Source organism: Anabrus simplex, chromosome 6 (assembly GCF_040414725.1).
Source record: "Anabrus simplex isolate iqAnaSimp1 chromosome 6, ASM4041472v1, whole genome shotgun sequence".
In the NCBI taxonomy this organism is placed as follows: Eukaryota; Metazoa; Arthropoda; class Insecta; order Orthoptera; family Tettigoniidae; genus Anabrus; species Anabrus simplex.
In genome coordinates this window covers 126,322,692-126,346,593 of record NC_090270.1, presented here as the reverse complement: position 1 = coordinate 126,346,593, position 23,902 = coordinate 126,322,692, and the positions used below count along the sequence as shown (strand labels likewise).

Below are 23,902 nucleotides of genomic sequence, written 5' to 3'. Positions count from 1 at the left end.
GTAACATCCTCTGGGCCGTTATTCCTGGCTCTCTACACCGAGGTCGCCACCTCACCTTGAAATAGCTCCTCAAGTAAAGGTAATCGTAGAATGAGTGAACCTGGAACCAGACCTCATATCCAGGTAAAAATGCCTGACCTGGCCAGGAATCGAACCCGGGCCCTCCGGGTGAATTGCAGGCATGTTAGACTGCAGGACCGGCTTCAAATACAAATTACCAGAACGCAACTTAAAAATCTCGAAACTTTACATTCAGTTTTACCGGGAAAACTTTGTCAGTTTCCTCCGAAAACTTCATCAGTTTCCTCTGAAAACTTCTTTAAGTTCAGCAACTTTGATCAGGCAAACTCTTTGAAAAATCTAATACCCATAACACCAAGCCAAACAACAATCAACCACAAGTAGTTTTTAATTCTCTAATCTAATAAAATAAAGCACATTAGATACAAAAGCACCCGACATGATGGCAAAAATCCTTTTTTCTTTTAATCTTCCATCGTAATTTGGTTACCGGTATACTGTTTGTAGTCAGTTTATGGAAATCTTGTACCCCATAAATCAGGCCTACATTGACTTTTAAAGGTTATGTTGAATTCGAGAATATGGTTTTGAATGTAAGTATCGATCCTCAAGTTCTCGAATGCAATATATTCAATTCTCCCCATCAGTAATCACAATCAAATTGGGAAGAGAAAAAACTATCATTAACACTTCCAAAATTATGGTTATTCGTGACCTTGAGCTCAGCTGGAAAGCGCGCTTGCTGTACAATTTGGTACAACTGCAAAATGACACAAAGTTTCTAAATATAACGTGCTCAAATAACACGACTCCATTAAACATTGAGGGGGGGAATGTAAAATCACAATGAAAAGGAAACCACCTCTCCTAGCATGGGAATCAGAAGGAAGTATGCTATTAGTGTAGCATTCATCATTGGTATTAACACTAATGTAGTCTCTAACAGAGTATGGTAGTGACAAAATAATTAAATTACAACAAAAAATATTCCGACCAGTGTTGAGAAATATGTACCAACGAGAAAACAGATATCCTTAAAGACCTTGAGAGAATATGGAAAAGATGACAATATACCGGTAATCATGAATGCCCTAATCGATGTTGGTAGAATACGATACGAAAATGTGATGGTCTAAATGGCTTTGGAAATGTGTTAAAAGATAAGTCATGATCTGGGCATGAATCAAGTCAGTGTATGCATACAGATTATATTGAGTAAAACTAATAAATCAACATCAGAACTATGGTGAATTTCCCACATATCAAATTGTAAATTAGTACATTTGTAGCACATATCCCATAGAGTACTAAACGAAAACTTGGGGTCTTCGAGAATTAACTCCTCTGCAATTATCTTATTAACACGCTTCAAACCTCCATATACACTCAAAGTAACAAAATCTCACCTCCAAAATCATCATTCGTCATACCCATGATGCTCATAGCCTTGCAGGTAGCTTGGAACTCGGCCACATCATCCACCCCAGGTACAGGAAGATAACCTCCAGTGAGGAACGGGTAAGACTTGGGATCTTCCAGAATGAACTCCTCTGCAACAAATATTCATTTTCTCATTAACAGCTGAAATTATTTTTTTATCTCCAAATTTTAGCCACTGCAGCTACAACAACAACAACCAATCCCTAGATAGTAACCGAAGATGAATTCACTGTGTAAGTCACTGAATTTGCTTTATATCTTCTTACTCAGTACAAATCAGTGACCTATTTCCAAAAATTTAAATAAGAGCAGTAGAGTTGTTACGAACTTATTAGGTCAGTCAGAAATACATCATTACAAAGGCAATATCAATCACAAAATTTAATGCCCATCCTCCAAGCTAAATTGTGCCTACGTTCTTTTGCTTTACCATTTATCCGTCTGGCTGCGTGATCTGCTGTCTCCATTTCGTTCCATCTCTGGCCGTACTGGATGGATATTAATGCTCGAGGTCTTTATGTAGTGGGTCGGCCCAACGTTGCTTAATTAGTCTCTTTGGTCTTCTGCCTACCACCTCTAGGTTGTAGTCCGTCTTGTTAACTGTGTTGGTTCCTGTTCATAAAACATGCCCGAACCAACGGAGATGGCTCTCGCACATTTCCTCATAGATTGGTCCAACGCCAAACTGTTTTGTGATGCTGTTGGTGGAAACGGACTTAATTTAGAGATACCCATTGTCTACCTCAGCATCTTAGTCTCTGCTATGCTAAGCTGGTGTTCTGTCTGTCGTAATTGGCCAAAATTCACAGCAACAGAGTGCGACAGGTTGGATGACCGAACAGTAGATATTAGATTTTAGGTGATCTTTCATCCTGCAGTCACAAGTAACTCCGACTGGTGTTCACTACTTCATCCAGGCTGCATTAACTTTCATGTTGACCTCTTTGATGAGTCATATTCGTTGGTTTGGTACTATGTTTTCCCGCAATAGATTTCAACTAATTCTGAAAATTTTCCACCTAATTCAAATAGTGCTTATCTTTCCACTCAGCCAACCTAAAAATAATGCATGGTGAAATGCATAATTTTTTAAATTAGAAACTATAGTGCCTAAGATACTGAAATTTTTAAAGAGTAAATCAACGAATATGTCTTCAATTACTCAACCATGATGAAAGACTTCTTGTTAATGCCTATTTCCAAAAATAGGCCTACTGCCTCAAAGGCTTTTATTTATTTCTGACAGTAACAGGTCTCCAGTGTCAAGCTGTTGAATGGGGCGACAACTGCTTAAAAATAAACCGGAACTGATTTACACACCTGTTCATTTCTTTCACAATTAAATTCAACACACGCAATGTAAAAAAAGAAAAATGGTTAAATATTGCACAGGCTCTGCATCAGCGTGAGGGGCAGGTTTAGGGCCTGGTGTTTGGTGATACAGTGCGGAAGGTTCGAACTTTCATCTGAAACTTCACTGAACCCTGTATTATGCATCTAGGCACTATTGTCATTATTGCCTACACCATGACCTACATCATCTTCATTTGCATCACTCTCCAGATTGGTGAAAGTGATTTTCACCAATGGAAGTACCGCAAGAGATTTATGGTACTGTCGAATGCCATCACTACTCTAACTTCCACTCCCAGAAATAACACTAACATTACTAGATGACCATTAATATACTCTGCTAAATCACCATCATCATTATCGAACACCTCCCGCGCAGCTGAGGCCATTTTCCAACTCGCAACCTTGCATGGTGTACAAAATAATTGGACACACTGAAAAATCATATCTCCATATACTTTTTTAATGATTATGCAATAGTTGTGGTAGGTTTAGAAACTATAAGTTTCTCAGATTCTGAATCATCTGCTTCATGCTACAGTGTCAGGAAACAGAACTACAAGCATATACAGAACTGTTCAAATAAGGAGCACTATTGCATTCCTAGCATTTTGCACTACAGCGCCGAGGAACACTTTTGCACTCTCTGGTATTCTATGAGTTTCAAAATAAGGTTACACTTGCATATATGGCCACGAGATATTGTGGTGAAACTGGCAGCATCATTATACAATGGAGAAAAAATAGATCTCAATTTTATTCTTGTTCGAGGCTGTAAAAACTAGAATCAAAGCTTCAATTTTGTTAAAACTGAATTAGGAAATATTTGAACTCACTTTTCTGTTCTGGAGTTGCTCCCATAAGCAACTGGTAGAAAATGTGGAATGTTCGCTCATCCTTAGCTTGTCGAATGGCTCTCGACTTTTCCAATAAGTACGTTTCAATGTTGGCACCCGCAATGTACCCAGAGGCATCAAAGTTGATGCGAATAAATTTACCCTAAAACATAATAGCATAACCAAAGTCAATAACATTTTCATGCATTTTTAAATATTACGGAATGGTCAACTTATACAAAACTAGGACAAAAAAGTTGCAAAACAATAATTAGATTCTAAGAAGAAGAAACTGTAATAAAATATATGTTCACCAGTTACAGAGACAGTTGTGCATGAATACTTACAAAACGTGATGAGTTGTCGTTCTTCACAGTCTTGGCATTACCAAATGCTTCAAGAATAGGGTTCGCCTGCAGTAGTTGCTGTTCTAATTCCCCCTATATGAGGACACAACAAGCAAGGCTTAATATAAAAATCAGAACACACTAATCTAGTAGACTAAAATTATGTTTTTAAAAATACCTACCGCAAAATTATTACTTGACTAGGTAAGCATGAAATGGGAACAGAAAGCATTAATTATTAAACATTACTACAAATGAATACCTAAGATGATAAAAGTATGGTACTAATTACTCAAAATTAGGAAATAGTCACTGAATAGTGAGCAACATCGACCAAAATTAACAAAACTGAAAGCAACTTAAATCACCACCATAAAGGCAAAGTGTACTGAAGTGATTTTTAAATATTTGTAAAATGCAGGATATTACAAATTTAAAAAAATAGTAAACAAATATTCTTCATGAAAGAAAAGAAAAACAACTAGGAAGTATATTTGTATGCACTAAATAGGTCAAATTGTAATATGAAGCACATATATAACCTGACACAAAAACATTGCGCACAAATAATAATTGCTATGCCCGGCGCCATGGCTAAATGGTTAGCATGCTGGCCTTTCGTCACCGGGGTCCCAGGTTCGATTCCCGGGAGGGTCGGGAATTTTAACCATCATTGGTTAATTTTGCTGGCACGAGGGCTGGGTGTAGGTATCTTCTTCATCATCATTTCATCCTCATCACAATGTGCAGGTCGCCTACGGACGTCAAATCAAAAGACCTGCACCTGGCGAGTCAAACTTGTCCTCTGACACTCCCGACACGAAAAGCCATACGCCATTTAATTTCATGATTGCTATGCAATTCACTCGAATGAGAATTAAAACATACTCAGCACCCATTCCAAACAAATACGCATGTTATTTCTCCTTTTTAAGTCTGAAGTAGTGCTTAGCCATGAATTTTCTTTAGCTAAATTACACAAAATTCCATACTTCATCAAGTGATAATCTGATAACTACTACTACTACTACTACTACTACTACTACTACTACTACTACTACTACTACTACTACTACTACTACTACTATCGTTATGGCCTGTGTAGGACCACGAGTAGCTTTGTTATGGTTTGGGTTTTCGTCTCCCAGAATATCTTGATTTTCTCCCCCCCCCCTCTCTCTCTCTCTCTCTCCCCCTCTCCTGTTCTTCAGCAGATATTTTCAGTATCCTCTTCTCTTGTCTCACCGATTGGCGCTTGTCTATCCTGTTCTTGTACCTTTCTCTGTCGTTTGAGCTCTGGCATATTGGCGGGTGTATATTTCGCAAGTTCTCAGTCACTGACTGACTGAGTTTCAAAATCATATCACACCACACAGTTCAGTAAATTTAAACACTAATCTGTGGGAAATATTGGTATGTAATATCAATCACAAATCAATCACTGCTGATCTGCATTTAGGGCAGTCGCCCAGGTGGCAGATTCCCTATCTGTTGTTTTCCTGGCCCTTTCTTAAATGATCGCAAAGAAATTGGAAAATTACTGAACATTTCCCTTGGCAAGTTATTCCAATCCCTAACTCCCCTTCCTATAAATGAATATTTGACCCAATTTGTCCTCCCGAATTCAAACTATCTTCATATTGTGATCTTTCCTACTTTTAAAGACACCACTCAAACTTATTCGTCAACTGATGTCCTCCCATGCCATCTCTCCACTGACAGCTCGGAACATACCACTTAATTGAGCAGCTCGTCTCGTTTCTCCCAAGTCTTCTCAGCCCAAACTTTGCAACATTTTTGTAATGCTACTCTTTTGTCTGAAATCACCCAGAACAAAACGAACTGCTTTTCTTTGGATTTTTTCCAGTTCTTGAAAATCATCGATATATACATCTATATATATAAAATACGAGTTTTGTCTGTACATTGCTCAGAATTTGGAAAGAATGGTATTTCTGTAATGGTCATGTCCACAGTAACCAGGAAATGCATTTTTTACTTTTCCGTCCGTCCGTCCGTCTGTACACGCATCACTAGAAAACGGCCAAAGAGAATTTATTGAAAATCGGTATGAAAATTCGAGGAATAAGTCGCTACAATCTAGGCTATAAATACTTTTATTCATGCTAATAGAAATGGTAGTTTAGGGGAGGGCCTAAAATTTAATTTTCAAATATTTATGTTTTTAGTAGTCCTATTTTCATAAAAATTGGTATGCGGAGTCGAGGAATACGTAGATATAATCTAGCCTAAGAATAATTTTATTCACGGTGAGTGAAATGTTAGTTTAGGGGAAGGCCTAAAATTTAATTTTTATATATTTACGTTATTAGTGGTCTTCTTTCATTGAAAATTGGTTTGCTAAGTCGGAGAATGAGCCACTACAATTTAAGCTATAAGTAATTTTATTTACGCTGAGTGAAATGGTAGTTTAGGGGAAGGCTTAAATGTAATCCTCAAATATTTATATTATTAGTTGTCGTATCGATAAATACTACATAACCAAAGTTATAGAGAATTAAATTTCAGGCCATTTATGTCTTATACATTTTCACCGTACTGGCTATGATAACAGATATTCATGAATTTGTATTTTTGTTGCTAAGTCCACATCAACGCCGAGCCACGAGAAAATGGGTGAACAGAATTTAATGAAAATCGGTATATATAGTCGGGGAATAAGAAACTACAGTCTAAGCTATAAACAATTTTATTCACCCTGGATGAAATTGTAGTTTAGGGGAAGGTGCCTAAAATGTAATTTTTAAATACCAATGTTATTGGTCCAATCGAAAAGTACTATATAAAAAAGTTATAGAGAATATATTTTCCGATCATTATTCTTTTATTCAGTTTTACCTTACCGACTATGATAAGAGTGGTATTTCAGAGTCGGAAGAAAACGAAATGTGAAGGCCTACAATACTGAAAGTGCATAACATTGATCAACAGTAACATTACATTGACCATTGTTTATTGTGATGTTCTTTGTCTCTTATGCTGCCTCTCAACTCCAATAGATGGGATTACTGCTGCGTACCGAGTATAACAGCCTGACTGAATATTGACGGGAAATAGCCGGGAAGTTAGAAAACTTTCTTCTTTAGCAAGTCATTCCTCTAGTTCATACATTTTCTGATACAGCTGGTACGTAACACACTGGATCATCATAGTATTTCAGATATTCGATCCCTACTCTGACGTGCTGTTTTGAATGAACAGTGTGCATACTTAAGGCAGAGCCTCAATTAGTGGTACCGGTAGTAGTAGTAGTAGTAGTAGTAGTAGTAGTAGTAGTAGTAGTAGAAGTGTGGCCTGGTCTAGAATAACAATTTAGGCCTTCTCCAAATTATAAGACCACAGTATTCACTAAATAACTAAAAATTCGACTCTGGAAAGAGCCGTTTCTTAAGAAAAGCTTCTCTCTCTTCACTTTTATTAAATTCTATATTCAATTTATTGCAAACTAGCAGTGAAGAGGGGGTTTCTCTTCTGGCTCGGAGGAAAAATTTGCCTTCAGTTCAGATAGATATTTCCGCCGCCAGTGTAGTAAATTGATATTTTCCAACACATCGGGTACTCCTAGGAAACACAATATTAATTAGGCATAATTTTTGCCCTGGGAGTCTCAACTATTCAACCCTCTCTCCGCCGAAGAAAGCCGAAGAGTGTTCACGGATCACCGCTGTCTGCGGTTTGGTCATTCCAGATCTGGAACTTTGGACTGTTAGATAGGCAGTGTAGTCCTGTTCGTTAAAAGTGAGAAAATGTGTGGTGTTTCATTTGAACGAGTATTTCGTAATATGAAAGCATTGCTTTTAATCGCGCCATTCCTATTGACGTCATTGTATGTTCATTTCAGTTGGTAAGACCACTAAGACAGTCTTTCCGAGGACGTAAAACGGCATTATAATGAAAATATCCCAACCTGATTCTGACTGTTGGTATGAAATTCGGTCTACCATTACAGTGAAAATTCCCTCAGTCTTCATTTGAGGAAAGATGTTTGCTGACCTCCCATCGCGTTTATGGGGAAACGTTAAGAGCTATAAAATTTAAGATAATCTTGCTCACAACATGTACACTACCCAACCTAAAATTCTTTATACAATGTAGAATCTCGTGGCGAAGCACGGGTACATCAGCTAGTATATATATATATAAGAAAACAAAGGTCCAATAATACTGCCTTGATACTCCCCATCTCAGTCCAGTCCTTCTGGAGTTCAACCACCCATTTAGTTCCTGCCTTTCCTCTCGTCCTACCCATTATCTCCCATACTCTTCTAGTCACTCTCCATTCCATCCTGATCACATGTCCAGCAAATGTTGCTGTTTTGAGTCTTATTTCTTCTGAGATCATCCTCATGTTTCGGTACAGTCGATCTTCATTCTCGTCTTTCACCAATGTTTGGTTTCAGTATCTTCTTCACGATTTCTCTCTCTTTTTTCTCCAATTGCTCTGTCCCCATGCTTTTCTAGTATCATTGTCTTAGTCTCGTACAAACGTTCCTCATTGTTGCCTTGTAGTGCCTGAGCTTTCCATCCATTGATATTTTTCTTGTGTTGTACACTTCTCTGGTTGCACTGTTCATGCTCCTTCCTGATACATATTCTCCAATGAACTTAAAAAACTGTTCTACCTTCTGCACAGTGCCTCTGGCATTTTCGAATCCCCGGTAGTGTTCAGAGTCTTCAGTCTTTTTGTAGGCAATCCGTAGCCCTAACCTTTTGTCATCTTTCTCCATATTATTGAGTTGTTTCTTTGCATCTTCTTCGGTCTCACTTACTATAGTGTTGTCTGTCATCCAAAAAGGCTAGGTAGTCCACCTGTGCCCTGTTGTCCTCCTTGTCCCCTCACACATCTCTTTCGTATCTCCATCTTGTTGTTTGTTGTCCTCCACTGTGCGATAACTTCATCCAGTGGTATGCTGAATAACATCTGTGACAGTGTCTTCCTGTCTGACCCCTGTCTTGAACTCAAACTCTTCTAATAGTGTACTTCTGAATCTCAGCCTTGTCTTTGTATGTCAGTATCTCATTTATCAGTTCTCGTGTAGTGCCAACTTGTCCTCTCTTCTTCAGGATCCTCCACAGCGTCTGTCTATGGAGTCTTATGCCTTCTTGAAGTCTACAAAGGTTACTACAGTCTTCTTGTTCATCAAGGCCCTATGCTCTATCAGTTGTTTCAGAGTAAAGATCTGTTTTGTTCATCCTCATCCTGTCCTAAAACCCACTTGGTAATCTCCTAGTGTACTGTCTAGCCATTGTTCTATTTTCAGGAGTATCGACAGCACCTTGAAGCCGACATCCAGTAGCGATATCTTTCTGTAGTTGTTTGCGTCCCTCGTCAGCTTTCTTGTGTATCAGTACTATGACTGCATTCTTCCACCCTTCTGGGAATTTCTTCATCCTCCAGATCTGAATAATGGCCTGGATCACATTGTCTATTGCCTTGTCGCCTCCTAAGTTTTTATCTCCAATGATTCCAGTCATCTCCAGTCTCCTTGTTATTCTTCAGGACCCTCATACCTGGTCGGAGGTCATGGCTGCCTCTCTTCCACGTCCGGCCCAAGTTCCAGTTTGTATCCAAGTGGTTCACAATTTAGTACGCTATGAAAGTACTCTGCTGGTATTCTACTGCTGGTATTCTACTGTTCTCCTTTGCTCATGGCCTAGTTCCCTTTCTAGTCTCTTACGAACAATTCTCTGCCCTTGTATCCTGTCAGTCTCTTTTTGAATCTTCTGAAAAAGTCTCTGGTGTTGTTCTTCCTGAAGGTGTTCTCAATCTTGTCCAATTCCTGCTTCATCGTCTGTCTTCTCGCCCATCTTATTGCTCTGGGCGCTGCCTTCCTCACTTCTACAAAGACCTCCCATTTTCCTGGGTTCTTTCTGATAGTCCAGTCTCTCCAGGCCTTTCTTCTGTTCTCTAATGTATTCTCACAGTCCTTGTTCTACCACCAGTGCAGCTGCTTCTTCTTTCTCCCATAACTCAGCTTGTTTTTGCCATGTTCATCTTCATGCCTTCCCATTCAGTCTGTGTTTGGATCTTCTCATATTTGTCCTTGTTGTGTCTTAGTTTTTCTCAGTCGATCTTTATGTTTCCTGTTGCTCTGGTAATCTGTGGCTATCTACCCTTTTTCGGTATCCATCGACACTCGATCCTGTAAGGTAGTGATCTGACTCCATTCTTGTGTTTTTTTCTGAACTTGCTATTCATGATCTCTTTAGTGATCGTCCAACTTATCACAACATGATTGATGTGGAATTCCCCTAAACTTGTCTGCGGGCTTTCCCATGTCTTTTTCTTGTTTGGCTGCGCCCTGAAGAGTGCTGTTATCAATCGCAGTATGTGCTCATGACACATTTCAATCAATCTTTCTCCCTTTTTATTTGTACTCCTGTGTGCTGGGTACTCTCCTACTCCCCTATGTTGGTTCCCTTTTCCAACCTGTGCATTATAATCACCTAAAAGTATCTTCAGCTGTCTGTCTAGTATGTTTCTCTGGGTAACATTTAGTTCCTCCCAGAAGTTGTCTACTGCTTTTGGATCCTTCCTGTTCTTGTCGTTGGTCGGTGCATGTCCGTTCATATCATGTACTTCTTGTTCCCTGCTTGGAAATTCAGTGTTGATTTGTTTTTCCGACCTGGTCTTTACCTCATCTATTCCATCCTCGTGTATCCACTACAAACCTTGGACCGAAGCACATACGTGTGCATCTCTCCTTTCCCATTCCAACTTTGGACCTACGCATTTCTTTTACGTGTATTCTATCCATGCTTTCTTACATGGTACGTCGCTGCCCTGCATCTGTTCCTAGACATGCATATTTTGCTCCTGCTAGCTTTCTTTCCTGAGCACTTGCAGATCTTCCAGATCTTAACTTGAACTTTCAATATTTCAGCACCTCAGGGCACTTCCAATATATACCATGTATAGTAGGAGAAAAATTAATGTTATTTGCTTTGCGTCCCACTAACTACTTTTATGGTTTTTGGAAACTCCGAGGTGCCGGAATTTAGTCCCGCAGGAGTTCTTTTACGTGCCAGTAAATCTACAGACACAAGGCTGACGTATTTGAGCACAAATACCACCGGACTGAGCCAGGATCAAACCTGCCAAGTTCGGGTCAGAAGGCCAGCACCTTAACCGTCTGAGCCACTCAGCCCGGCTGTCTAAGTATTGGTATTTAGATTAATTGCATTTCTGTTGCTTCAGTTCAATTGTTTTAATCAGGATGTACTTACTTGTAGTGTAGTTATTTCATTAAATATATTCTTGTTTGCTTTATTGCTGTGTAATCCTTGTGTAACCCTTTTGATATTTCAGCATTTTAATTTCTGTTATCACACATCTGGATAAAATAATAATAAGACAGGCTTCGAAGAAATGAATATCGTGGGCTACATCATACACGATCATGGAGCCTTTAGTACAATAGTAGCCAACTACAAATTTGTGGAAAAACCTAAGGAGAAAACTGGTAGGAAATGGTCCACAGAATGCAATATTCATGGGGATATTTTGAGAATTATGGGAAGATAACGCAAAAACCATCGAGCTAACAAAAAAACAAAAACAAAACAAAACAAAAAAGAGTTCAATCATACTCTTTGAATGGGCATAACAAAGAAAGCAAAAGAAGAATTTGTCTACATATTTACAAATTAAGTTAGCAGAGTATTTCTTTCATTGGATAGCTTTTATATTCACAAAATACATTATTTTCTTATTGTGATATTTTCTTAATATTTCACATTTCTGTGAAGATTGAAGAATCACCAAGGAATGGAGATGTAGGGACTGCAGATATGAATGGGTATTAAAGAGTATGAGGGAAGAGAGAGAAAATTTGAGGGAGATAACAAGCTTCTAACAGAGGACAGGAATGAAGATATGTCTTACTCAAACAATGTAGGGTGCAGTAAGTAGTCAAGGAAGGAGAGGAAGGGGAGAAATTATTTAAGATACGTGGGCTAATGTTTTAAGGGAAAAGAAATTGAAGACCAAGGGGTCTAGACAGAAGCAGAGTCCAGGACAGGTGCCGGTGAGGTATCCATATGAGTCGCTGCTGTTAGACCAGCAGAAGGAAGATGGGAAACAGGGAAGTGTTAAGAGAGGAGGAGGCAGGTAACAGAAAAGGGAAACAGTACAGTATAGGAGGAGGAAGGCAGAACAGGGTTATGAGAGCAAGAAAATGAAGGGGGAAGTAGGTTCTGAAGTTATCATGGAAGAAAGTGAGGCCAAGAGGGGAGGGAATCTAATGAGGTTGGTAGGGTTCAGGCTCTGGTCATGAGAAACTATGGTTAGGCATATGGGGAAGTGTATGGAGGAAAGGAAACCAGAATAGTGTGTTGTCTGGAAACTTGGTTAAGACAGATATTGAGGAAAATACAGCAGAAGGGAAGGATGGGGTGGTATTTTTTTCACACTGATACCAACAATACAAGGCAAGCACGAAGATGCAACACAATTGGGGATGTGTGATAACTGGTTACTGCAGTATGGGAGGATTTTAGGGGAGTAGAGATTATCATCATCATCATCATCCGTGGGATACTCTGTAGGAGCAGTACTTAACAGAGGATGATTGGGAATTTCCAATATCATTGTAATCACATAACAAAAGGCTAGGAAAACAACAGATAGGGAATCTTCCACCTGGGCGACTGCCCTAAATGCAGATCAGTAATGATTGATTGATAAATGACTACAGAGAGGAAACTGGAAAACAGGGAGTGAGACCTGTACATCCTAAACAGTATGTAGGAAATGGTAATTGTGTTCAGATGGCCTCCACTTGAACGACATAGGTACATATAAGTTAGGTGTACTTCTTTGAATGATTATAGTGAGGTACATTAAGGAAAACGGGGTGGATAAGGAAACAGTGGTGAGAGTACAGCCATGTAAGGATGACAAAGTTGTTAGTCAAATAGTAACTTTTAAGAGAAATTTTATTATTGTAAGAAAAAGAACAGAGTCCAATAATTTGAAATTTAAAATGAGTGGTGGTAATTATCAGCCTCGGAAAAGGTTAGGGCATACCCTGCTAAAAACAACACCCAGTTCTTATGCTGGGGGAGCTGTGATAAGAGGGCAACCAGCATTTAATATTATGAAGGTGGGAATATTAAATGTTATGACCCTGACCGGAGAAAAAGAAGAGTTGACTTATTACATGGAGGGGGAGTATGTTGCAACGATGGCATTGAGCGAGGTCAAGTGGAGGGGAAAGGGAGGGAAGAGTATGAGTAGAGAGTACATCATATATTGGAGTGGAGGAGGTGAGGCAAAGAATGGAGTAGGAGTGATTGTTAACGAAATTCAGGATGAAAATGTGCATAGGGTTCACTACGTTAGTGATGTAAAAATAAGAGTACAACTGAGGACGGAAGAAGAAGCAAAAGATTTCATCGAAGTTTAGGCTCCCCAAACTGGAAACAGTGGTGAAAATATCGAGGAATTCTCGGAGACAGTCGAGGAAGTAATCATTGATGTGGAAATTATAGTCATGGGAGACCTCATTGCGCAGGTTGAAAATGACAGAATCGGTAAAGAAGAAGTGATTGGTCAATTTGGATTTGGAGAAAAAAACTGTGAGGAGATACATTGATTTATTTTTGTGAGAGAAATGGAATGATTGTGGGCAACACTTGGCTTAGAAAGAAGAATAGTAGAAAGATCACTAGATATGGCTGGGGTGATAGAAGGACAAAAACAGTTATTGATTATTTTTTGGTTGAGAAAGTAAATCTTAAACAGTTAATGGATGTAACAGCACTACCAGGCAAGGCATTTGATGGAGACCACAGAATAGTGATGGGAAAATTGGAAATCAGTAAAAGTAACGGAGTAAAAGAACTAAGACATGAGAAAATATAAGTATGGAAATTAAAAGATGAAAAAATAACTCTGGAGAAATTTCATGAGGAATTAAAACAGCACATCCTTATGATATAAGAGAGAAAGTGTAGAAAAAGAATGGACCAAATTTAAAAACATGTTTGTAAGCTGTGCAGATATGTGGCAGAACTTCGGCAAGAGTGAAGGAAGAGGAGACACCTTGGTGGAATGAAAAGGTGAAGGAGGTTGTTAATAAAAGAAGAAAACACGACAAGACTGGAACAGAGATAGGAAAGAAGTAAGTTTAATTATCAGGAAATTAAAAGTGTAAAAAAAAAATTGGTAAATGAGGGGAGAGGATTGTTGGGAGAGATTTGCACAAGAGTTGGAAAATTATGTAAATGTTAGGTAAAGGCTGTTGTATGGACTGGTAAAAAATAAGAGAAAAAATATATCTTCACAAAATAAGTGATGGAAGACAGTGGAGATGTAATTTTACCAGACCCAGAGGGGATAAAGAATAGGTGGAAATATTATTTCGATAAACTCCTCAATGTGAAAAATGGCGCAGAAGAAAGTGTAGTGGTGAATCAGGATGATCCAGAAATGGAAAGTGATATTGTAATGGCAGAGGTGGAAATGGTAGTTAACCCGTTCGGTGGGCGATGCGGCGAGATCCACGGCCACAAGTCGCTTGCTTGGTGGGGAACGCGGATATATCCACCGATTCAAATTATATTTTTTTCTCAGTTGCTTGCCTGCAGAGGTTTATTTCCTTTTCAGCAGCGTATTCTGGTCGAGTCTATCCTCTGATGTGAATTATTTCAACTATGTTCTCCCAATACTAATGTGTCATCCATGAGTTGCAAGATAAAGAACGCAGCTGAGTCCGGGCAAGAACGACCTAAGGCCTAATAGCTCCGCGCTGAAGCTTTAGGTCATCGCCTAATCGTCTCTTGGATGTAATAATATTGCTGTAGAAGGGATTATGACACTGAACAGACCTCTCTGATATTTTAGAACTGGGACCTGATTTATTATCCCCAGTCTTGAGTTCTTCTTTCACGACTGGAATGTGTGTTTATCGCGAGTTACACAACATTTTATTATTGTACGCATCCATAATAGGCATATTTCATGATTTCCGTCCAAACTGCTGAGACCAGGGTTCTATTCGATCTTCTTTTTCTTTTTTTTTTTTTACATTTCCTTTCCGCTAAAATATCTGTAACGAATTACCGCCCCCCCCCCCCCCACTGTTAGAGGAAGATGATTTATGGGTCATGATAAACGAAATGTTGGAATTTAGTGGCGAGAATTGTGATAATAGTGAAGTAAGTTCTGCCGAAGGGGAATTCGTAAGTGACAGGAAATTACCTGGAATAAGTACTGCAGGCTCAAATATATAGAGTTTGCGCGTAGCTGATGCGAATGTTCAGCAGTCGCAATGGAGACATGTGTTCGATTCCAGTTCAATTAGCGATCATGACAGTGACAGTTGTGACGATAATACTGATTACAATCCAACCATTGAAAGTTCTTGGTCAACTTATACTGAAAATGGACAAAGAAATTCCTGCTTTGATCCAAATTTCCACCGTGATGTAAAGAGTGTTTTTAGGGAAAACAAAGCTGAGCGAAATATTTTAATAATTTTTTTATGACAAGATATGCCAGAACATAGCTGAACAGACAAAAGATGCCGAGCAGGAAATCGCACATAAAACCCAGTTTATTAAGACGAAAGGAAGGAATCAAGATCAAGACCGTGTCCGGGCAAGTAAGGACGAAATAAAGCTTCTTATGGCCATTCTGTTGCCACAGGGGATTGTACAGAAACCTAAATTAGGACACTATTTCTCGCAATCGCTTGTTTACAACGCCTATTTTCTATGAGCCGATGACACAGAAGAGATTTTTTTCTCACCAGATTGGGTGGCCTGGCCGGCCTCCTGACCCCATCTTGGCAGGTTCGATTCTGGCCCAGACCGGTGGTATTTGAAGGTGCTCAAATACGTCGGCCCCTTGTCATTTGATTTACTAGCATGCAAAAGAACTCCTGCAGGACTAAAATCCGGCACCTCAGTGTCTCCGAAAACCGTAAAAGTAGTTAGTGGGACGTGAATCCAATAACATTATTATTATTATTATTATTATTATTATTATTATTATTATTATTATTATTTTCCTCCACAGCTTTTTACATATCTCCGACAATGAGGTGAAAAATGCACAACTTCCTCCCAAAATATACGAGATAAATCCAGTATTCGACCACCTGTTAGCAAAATTTTCGGAAGCTTATACCCCTGGTGGCAAAATGTCAATTGATGAGAACCTCGTGCTATGTAAAGGGCGGCTAGGGTGGAAAGTTTACATAAGAAAACGTTCGCGTTCGGAATGGAATTATATAGATTATGCGAAGGTGAGACATGTTATGTAACGACCTGCTTCCGTGTGTATCATAATGAACAGCTGTAAAAGACATAACACTGTGAAGACTGTAAATACTATAAATATTGCCTGTATTGTAGTGTAATATAGTCCGTTTATGTCACTTATGAATTTTAGGGAGACTATATAAACTTGATCCCTCGAAAGCGCTAACCAACATAACCAAAAATTTCATGAGTATTATAATTTATTCCACTGTATATCTGTACAAGTAAACTTTGTATATCTACAATTTACATACACAGAAACATTTATTTACAGGCAGAGATTGATAGCAAATTGCCTAAAATATTCAGGTGAAAGTTACTGTATAAACAAAAACCAGAGCTTTGCTGTTAGGAAAAAGCAATCTCGATTTCACAGTGTAAAAGCACTTAGTACGTTTTTGCACAAAGTATTGAAAAATCAAAATAATCGAATTTTTCAACAATTAAATACATTATATTCAAGTAAATATTTCTCTTTTGGCCCTTCAATAGTTCAGTTTAGTCTAAGATTGTTTTTAATCAAGTGATTAAATATTTTCTTCAATCAGGGAAATTGCTCCCCACCTGAGAGTGAGCTAGTGTGTACCAAGCTCCCCGCTTAAGGGGTTAAACAAATGAAAACAGGAAAAGCAGCAGGGATGGATGAAATCTGTGTGGAAATTATAAAGTCAACAGGACCTATTGGTCTACATTGGTTATATATAGGCTGCTAAGGTATAGATGAAGGAAAAAGCATGTACCTGATGATTAATGTAAAGGTGTAATAATACCAGTATTTATGAAAGGTGACAGGAAGGTAAGTTACAATTATCAATATTCCACCTATTCTTTATCCCCTTTGGGTCTGTTGTCACAAGTAGCCAAAATATTGGAGAGAATAAAAGAAAGGAGGATGAGAGACAGGGTGGAAAAAATTTAGAAGAGCAGTGTCTATTCTGACAGGGCAGGTCAGCGATAAAATCAACTTCATGGTCTGTATCGCACTTTAACAGATTCACAACTAAATATTCTTTATTATCCACCTAGTTGATACATTGGTTGCTTAAGGCAACTTAATAGTAGCACAAGTTTCACATTTTTTTAACATCTTCAGCGAACACTGTTTAGATTAATAAATTAATACATTGACAAAGTTTACAATGCCTTGAGAGAAAGTGTCCTTAAAAATGTCCCCCTGTGGGTGGGGGCAGTAGAATAACACCCACGGTATCCCCTGCCTGTCGTAAGAGGCGACTAAAATGGGCCCCAGAGGCTCTTAACTTTAGAGCTGGGTTGGTGACCACGGGGCCCTTAGTTGAGTCCTGGCATTGCTTCCACTTACTTGTGCCAGGCTCCTTACTTTCAGCTATCCTATCCGACCTCCCCTGGTCGACTCTTGTCTTTTCTGACGCTGACGGTATTAGAACATTCGAGGCCTAGGGAGTCTTTCATTTTCACGCCCTCTGTGGTCCTTGTCTTTCTTTTACCGATATCTTCATTTTTCAAAGTTTCGGATCCCTTCCATTTTTTCTGTCTGATTAGTGTTACGTAGAGGATGGTTGCCTAGTTGTACTTCCTCTTAAAACAATAATCACCACCACTATCACCTTAAAATAGCATAAGAAGATAAAATGATAACATTTAAAACAAAAAAACTCATGAAAAAATATATTTTTTTACAATTGAAAGCTTTGTAATCTAGCAGTTGTCAAGGAAACACTTTCAATTGTAAAAAGAATTTACAGTATATATTTTTTCACGAGTATTTTGTTTTTGATGTCATTTGAGCTTCTTACGCTGTTTTTAAGGACACTTTCTCTCAAGGCATTGTATTTTTTGTCAATGTATCAATTTTTTCATCTCAACAGTGTTATGTGGCTGAAGATGTAACAAAAATACGAAACATATACAATTAAATAATAAGTTGCCTTAAGCAACTAATGTACCGACAAGGTGGATAATAAAAAAATATTTAGTTGTGAAACCCTGTATTTATGATGAGGTTACTGATGCAAAAAATGTGAGAATATGGAAAAGATCTGATGATAGTATTCCTTGATCTAGAGAAGGCATATGATAGTGTTAATAGAGAAAAGGTATGAGGAAAAAAAATGATGTGGAAGGCAATCAAGGGAACTAATGAAAGCAATGTATAAGAATTGTTCCAGTCCAGACTCCAGTGGGGAGAACAAATTCATGGATATGAAAATATTGTTTGCAGATAACATGGTGATTTGGTGAGTCAACAATACAGAAGTGCAAATCCAACTAAAGGGTTTAAATGACAATATTAAGAAACTAGCTGATGTACCCGTGCTTCGCTACGGGATTCTCAGAAAGACTGACTTTGTGGTTTTCCTAACCTGAAATCAACATAGGTAATTACAAAAACGTAAGTATGAATGTAGCGATTAAAAGCAATGCTATCATATAAAATACTTGATCAAATGGAAAGCCGCACGTTTTATCACTTTTAACGAACAGTGCTGCGGTTAGATTGCAGTACCAATCTAATAGTCCAAAGTTCCAGAGCTGGGATGACCAGGCCGCAGATTGCCATGAACACTCATCTGCCATTATTCCGCTAAATATGTACACTGTTCATACCAATCAGTGCCTCAGAGTAGGGATTGAATAGCCCGAATGCTATGATGATCCAGTGTGTTACGTACCAGTAGTATCAGAAAATTTATAAACCAGGGGAATGGCATGCTAAAGAAGAAAGTTATCTAACTCTGCAGCTACTTCCCATCAATATTCTGACAGGCTGTTACACTCTGTACGACTGGGCGAGTTGACCGTGTGGTTAGCGGTGCGAGCTGTGAGCTTGCATCCGAGAGATAGTGGATTCGAACCCCATTGTCGGCAGTGCTGAAGATGGTATTCCGTGGTTTCCCACTTTCACACCAGTCAAATGCTGGGCCTGTACCTTAATTAAGGCCTAAGGCACTCCTAGCCCTTTCCTATCCCATCGTCGCCATGTCGGTGCAACGTAAATCAAATAAAAAATACTCTGTACGCAGCAGTAATCCTATCTACCGGAGATGAGGGGCAACAGAAGACACAAAGCACATCACGACAAACAATGGTCAATGTAATGTTATTGTTGATCAATGTTATGAGCTTTCTATACTGTAGGCCTTCACATTTAGTTTTCTTTCGACTCTGTGATTTGTAAAATATTTTATACCAAAAGCTGTAGTTTCTTATTCTCCGACTTTACATACCGATTTTCATTAAATACTGTTTACCCATTTTCTCGTTACTCGGCGCTGATATAGACTTGGTAACAAAAATCCAAATTCATGAATATCTTTGTGATCGTAGCCAGTACGGTAACAATGTATAAGGCATGAATAATAGGAAATGTAATACTATATAAGCTTAGTTATGTAGCATTCATCGATTACGCCTCTCATAAATATTTGAGAATTACATTTTAGGCCTTCCCCGAAACTACCATTTCACTCAGCGTGAGTAAAATGATTTATAGCCTAGATTGTAGAGGCTCATCCCCCAACTTCACATACCGATTTTCATTAAATTCTCTTCAACCGTTTTCTCGTGATGCGTGTATATACATACATACATACATACATACAGACAGACATTACGGAAAAGTAAAAAATGCATTTTCTTGTTACTATGGACATGACCGATACAGAAACACCATTATTTTCAAATTCTGAGCAATGTACAGACAAAACTCTTATTTTATATATATAGATATGGTATGAAGATCAGTATGGAGAAGAGCAAAACAGTGGTGATGACAAGGAAAAGAGAAGGAAAAAGAATCTTTAGCATCAGGGGGCAAAACCTCAAGGTTATATTGAATACTTCAAATATTTGGGAAGTGAAATAATGCAAGGTGCAAAGTTGGGTAAGGAGATCAGTAGAAGGGTACAAGCGGGAAATCAATTCAACCAGAATGCAAGGAACCTGGGGCCAGTTCCACAAAAGTATGGTCTTGTACATTACAAGTAAAGTCTCCAGTAACTAGTGCAAATACCAGAGTTTCTGTTCCACAAAAGAATTTTCTACGGTTGTACTTTACTACTCCATACTTAGTAATTACCAGTGAGTTTTTATGGGTGTGTTCCACAGAAGTACTAGTACTTGTAACTTACTAGTGATTTGGGAAGTATTCTCTACCAGTGAAAGTACATATAAATGTACTAGTGCTATTTAAATATACTTATTTCAGAAACATTTTGATAATATGTGGTCTAGCAGTAGTGATAGTGGTGGTGATGAAAATGAAAACTACCGTCTATATAGGGAAAGAATAAACTTCCAGGGTGTTTTTTTTTTTTTTTTTTTTTTTTTTTTTTTTTTTTTTTTTTTTTTTTTTTTTTTTTTGCTATTGGCTTTACGTCGCACCAACGATGGGACAGGAAAGGGCAAGGACTGGGAAGGAAGTGGCCGTGGCCTTAAGGTACAGCCCCAGCATTTGCCTGGTGCGAAAATAGGAAACCCCAGAAAACCATTATCAGGGCTGCCGACAGTGGGGCTCAAACCCACTATCTCCCGAATACTGGATACTGACCGCACTTAAGCGACTGCAGCTATCGAACTCTGTAAAAACTTCCAGTTTAACACTGTATTTGAAAACAATGAGCGTTTTAGGTTAAGCACAATACAAGTGGAAGAACTTTTGATAGATATTGGGCATAGGTTAAAACATCCTACGAACACAAATATCTCTCTGCTAAACACAGTTACAAACAACACTACATTGGCTAGGAAATGGTGGTCAGTACCATCCATGGTATTGCAGATATCCATGGGATGGCAAAATCTTTGGTCTGTAGGTCAATACATTCTGATGATATAAAATTTCCTCAAATCGTTCACTGGCCTGAAAATACTGAACAAACATTTTCCAGGAATCTGGAATCATTAATGAGCAGAATATCTCTTACATACATCCAAATTTTCCCCTCAAAAGCTCCACGAGCTTTTCCCCATGTCAAATATTTCCATCCAACCATTTATTTTGTCTTGTTTTTTCAGATTCTCGCTGAATGCACCGAAAATATCTTTCCATCTTTCTATTTCCTTCAAAATGAATAACTTCATTTCTCTTGACACCATTTTAACAAATATAATAGAGTTTGAGGGATGTACCACCATTCAACATAATGTAAAATATTTGAATTATTAATATTAATAAATTTCAAATATTTTACATTGTGTTGAATGGTGAAACATCCCTCAAACTCTATTTTATTAGTTATACATCAACATGGAAATGAAAATCATAACCTATGACCATTTTAACAATTCATGCAGAGTTTGCAATTTCGTAACAATTAAGTTTGGCAGCTGAACATCATTATTAGCAGCATCTGATTCCTAACAACAGACCAGGGTATGTCAGACTATCATGGAACATATACGAGGATCGCGGAAGAACAGAATGGGTTATAATAACGGAGTAATTTCCTACCATCAAAGAAATAAACTGAAAAATAACATTGTAGCATTAAGAAATTCACAGAAATATTAGAGTTCTTTGAATCTTTGCTGCATTTAATTCAACGAATGGAATACAAAGATAAACAGCTGATTCATGCCAAGACGTAGTATGTTTATCGATATGTCGTCACTTGTAAAACTTAACAATTCACTGGTAATATACAAGACTCTTTCAATCTTCTGTGGAACAGAAATGTACAACTCCATACATTACAAGAACCCACACTAGTAACTTATGTACAAGACCCTTTTGTGGAATAGGCCCCTGGTGTTCCTATGAAATGTAAAGAGAGAATGTACAAGATGCGCTATACCCCTATATTAACGTATGCATCAGACACTGATTTTGACAGCAAGTTCCTGAGGAGTATGGTAGGGAAGACAAGGAAAGACATAGTAATAAATGTTGAGGTCAGAAAAGAGATAGGGGTAGAAAAACATAGTGATAGTATGGAGAAAAATAAATTGAGATGGTTTGGACATGTTATGAGGACGAGTGTTGGAGGCCAAGATAGAAGGAAAGAGGGCAAGAAGGAGGCCCAGAGCAAGATGGATAGACTCTGTCAAGGACAGTATAAGAAAAAGAATACTGAACTGGAATACAATTACTGAAGAGGAGTGGCAGAAGGAGAGGCAACAGTGGAGAAGTGCCATTAACACCCCGACCTGGCAGAAGCTAGACAAGGGAAAACGAAAATGACTATTATGATGAATTTAAAATGTGTATTTTACCAGAATTTGTAATAGGAGTTGAATCATGTCTGAAAGGCTTTATTATGGATGCAGGAATTTTCTCACAAAACTGGAGTGTGCATCATACAGTCAGCATACAATCAAAGAAGGGGGAGTATTCATACTGGAGAAAGAAGAATAAGTAATGAAAAATTTAAGGATGAGAAACTTGAAATTCTAGGTGTAAGGCTCATACCTCAACATAACATGCAACTTCACATTTTAAATAATAATAATAATAATAATAATAATAATAATAATAATAATAATAATAATAATATTGATTTTACAACCCCCTAACTACTTTTACAGTTTTCAGAGACGCCAAGGTGCAGGAATTTAGTCCCGCAAGAGTTCTTTCACATGCCAGTAAATCTACCAACGCGAGGCTGACATATTTTAGCATTTCAAATACCACCAGACTGAGCCAGGATCGAACCTGCCAAGTTGGGGTCAGAAGGCCAGTGCCTCAACTGTCTGAGCCACTCAGCCTGGCAACTTCATGTTTTTGGGGTGTATAGACCTAAAAGGGGTGACACTCATACCGATACAGATTTATCTGACAAGATAATCAGTTATGTGGGGTATGACAAAGAAAGGAACGTGATTGTAGTGGGTGATCTCAATATAACAGATGTTAACTGGAAAAGTAACGCAACATCTTTGGAAGTTGTAAACAGAAGTATAACCAACAAAAAAGTAATAATTTCAGTTTTAAAATTAAGGAAACTTCAGTTACATCACTGTTATGTCTCTTTCAAGGGGCAAGAATGCAAGTTCAGTTAATTACTATTCTAACATAAAAATGGCATAAAAATATATAAACTACATACCAGTATATACCCTCCCTCTATTTTCAGATACACAATACTTTACTCATTAGTTATTTAGCACATGGCTATTAGCGCCACAAGTGTCCAAGGACATGTTCAGCTCACTTGGTACAGGCCTTTCTATATGACTCCCATGGGCGACATGCACGTTTGGATGCGAGGTAATGAAGGTGGTGGTGATGATTGAATTGAATCAAGGCTCTTGGCACATAATCTAACAATTAGGAATTATATACCACCACCTCTCCTACTTTGCAAACTAACATTTTGCTAATCCCCACCCTCCCCACAACAGGACCCGAACCAGCTAACCACAGCGTCAGATCATATACATTTGACGCCTTAAAAATCATGGTCACCAGCTGGGCTTCAATACCTAAAAACCAATGTAATTTTGAGAGCTGTCATTACTTTCACTTCAGAATGAGTCAATGGCCTGATGAACAACTATCAGCACATAACTATTATTCTAGTTCAGAAAATTCTGAGCATGAATGGCTCTAACTCTTGAAAGTTCTCCAAAATCAGATGCTACACTTTTTTGAGTTCCAAATATAGTTAAGTGAAAGTAACATTTTCAACAAGAAGTATT

General features: G+C 38.3%; 1 protein-coding gene across 3 annotated transcripts in view; it reads right to left on the bottom strand.

Moving 5' to 3' along the window:
* zip (myosin heavy chain 10) overlaps positions 1-23,902 on the bottom strand; it is a 458,974-nt gene that overhangs the window by 212,164 nt on the left and 222,908 nt on the right. For all 3 annotated transcript variants that reach the window (XR_010860546.2, XM_067149903.2, XM_067149904.2), the window contains exons 5-7: positions 3,998-4,090; positions 3,651-3,813; positions 1,428-1,571 (exon numbers count right to left, since the gene is read on the bottom strand). Coding sequence is in view for 2 of the 3 variants with exons in the window: in XM_067149903.2 (XP_067006004.1) it covers positions 1,428-1,571; positions 3,651-3,813; positions 3,998-4,090 (400 nt within the window). In the remaining variant the exon portion in view is untranslated. The remainder of the gene's footprint in view (positions 1-1,427; positions 1,572-3,650; positions 3,814-3,997; positions 4,091-23,902) is intronic.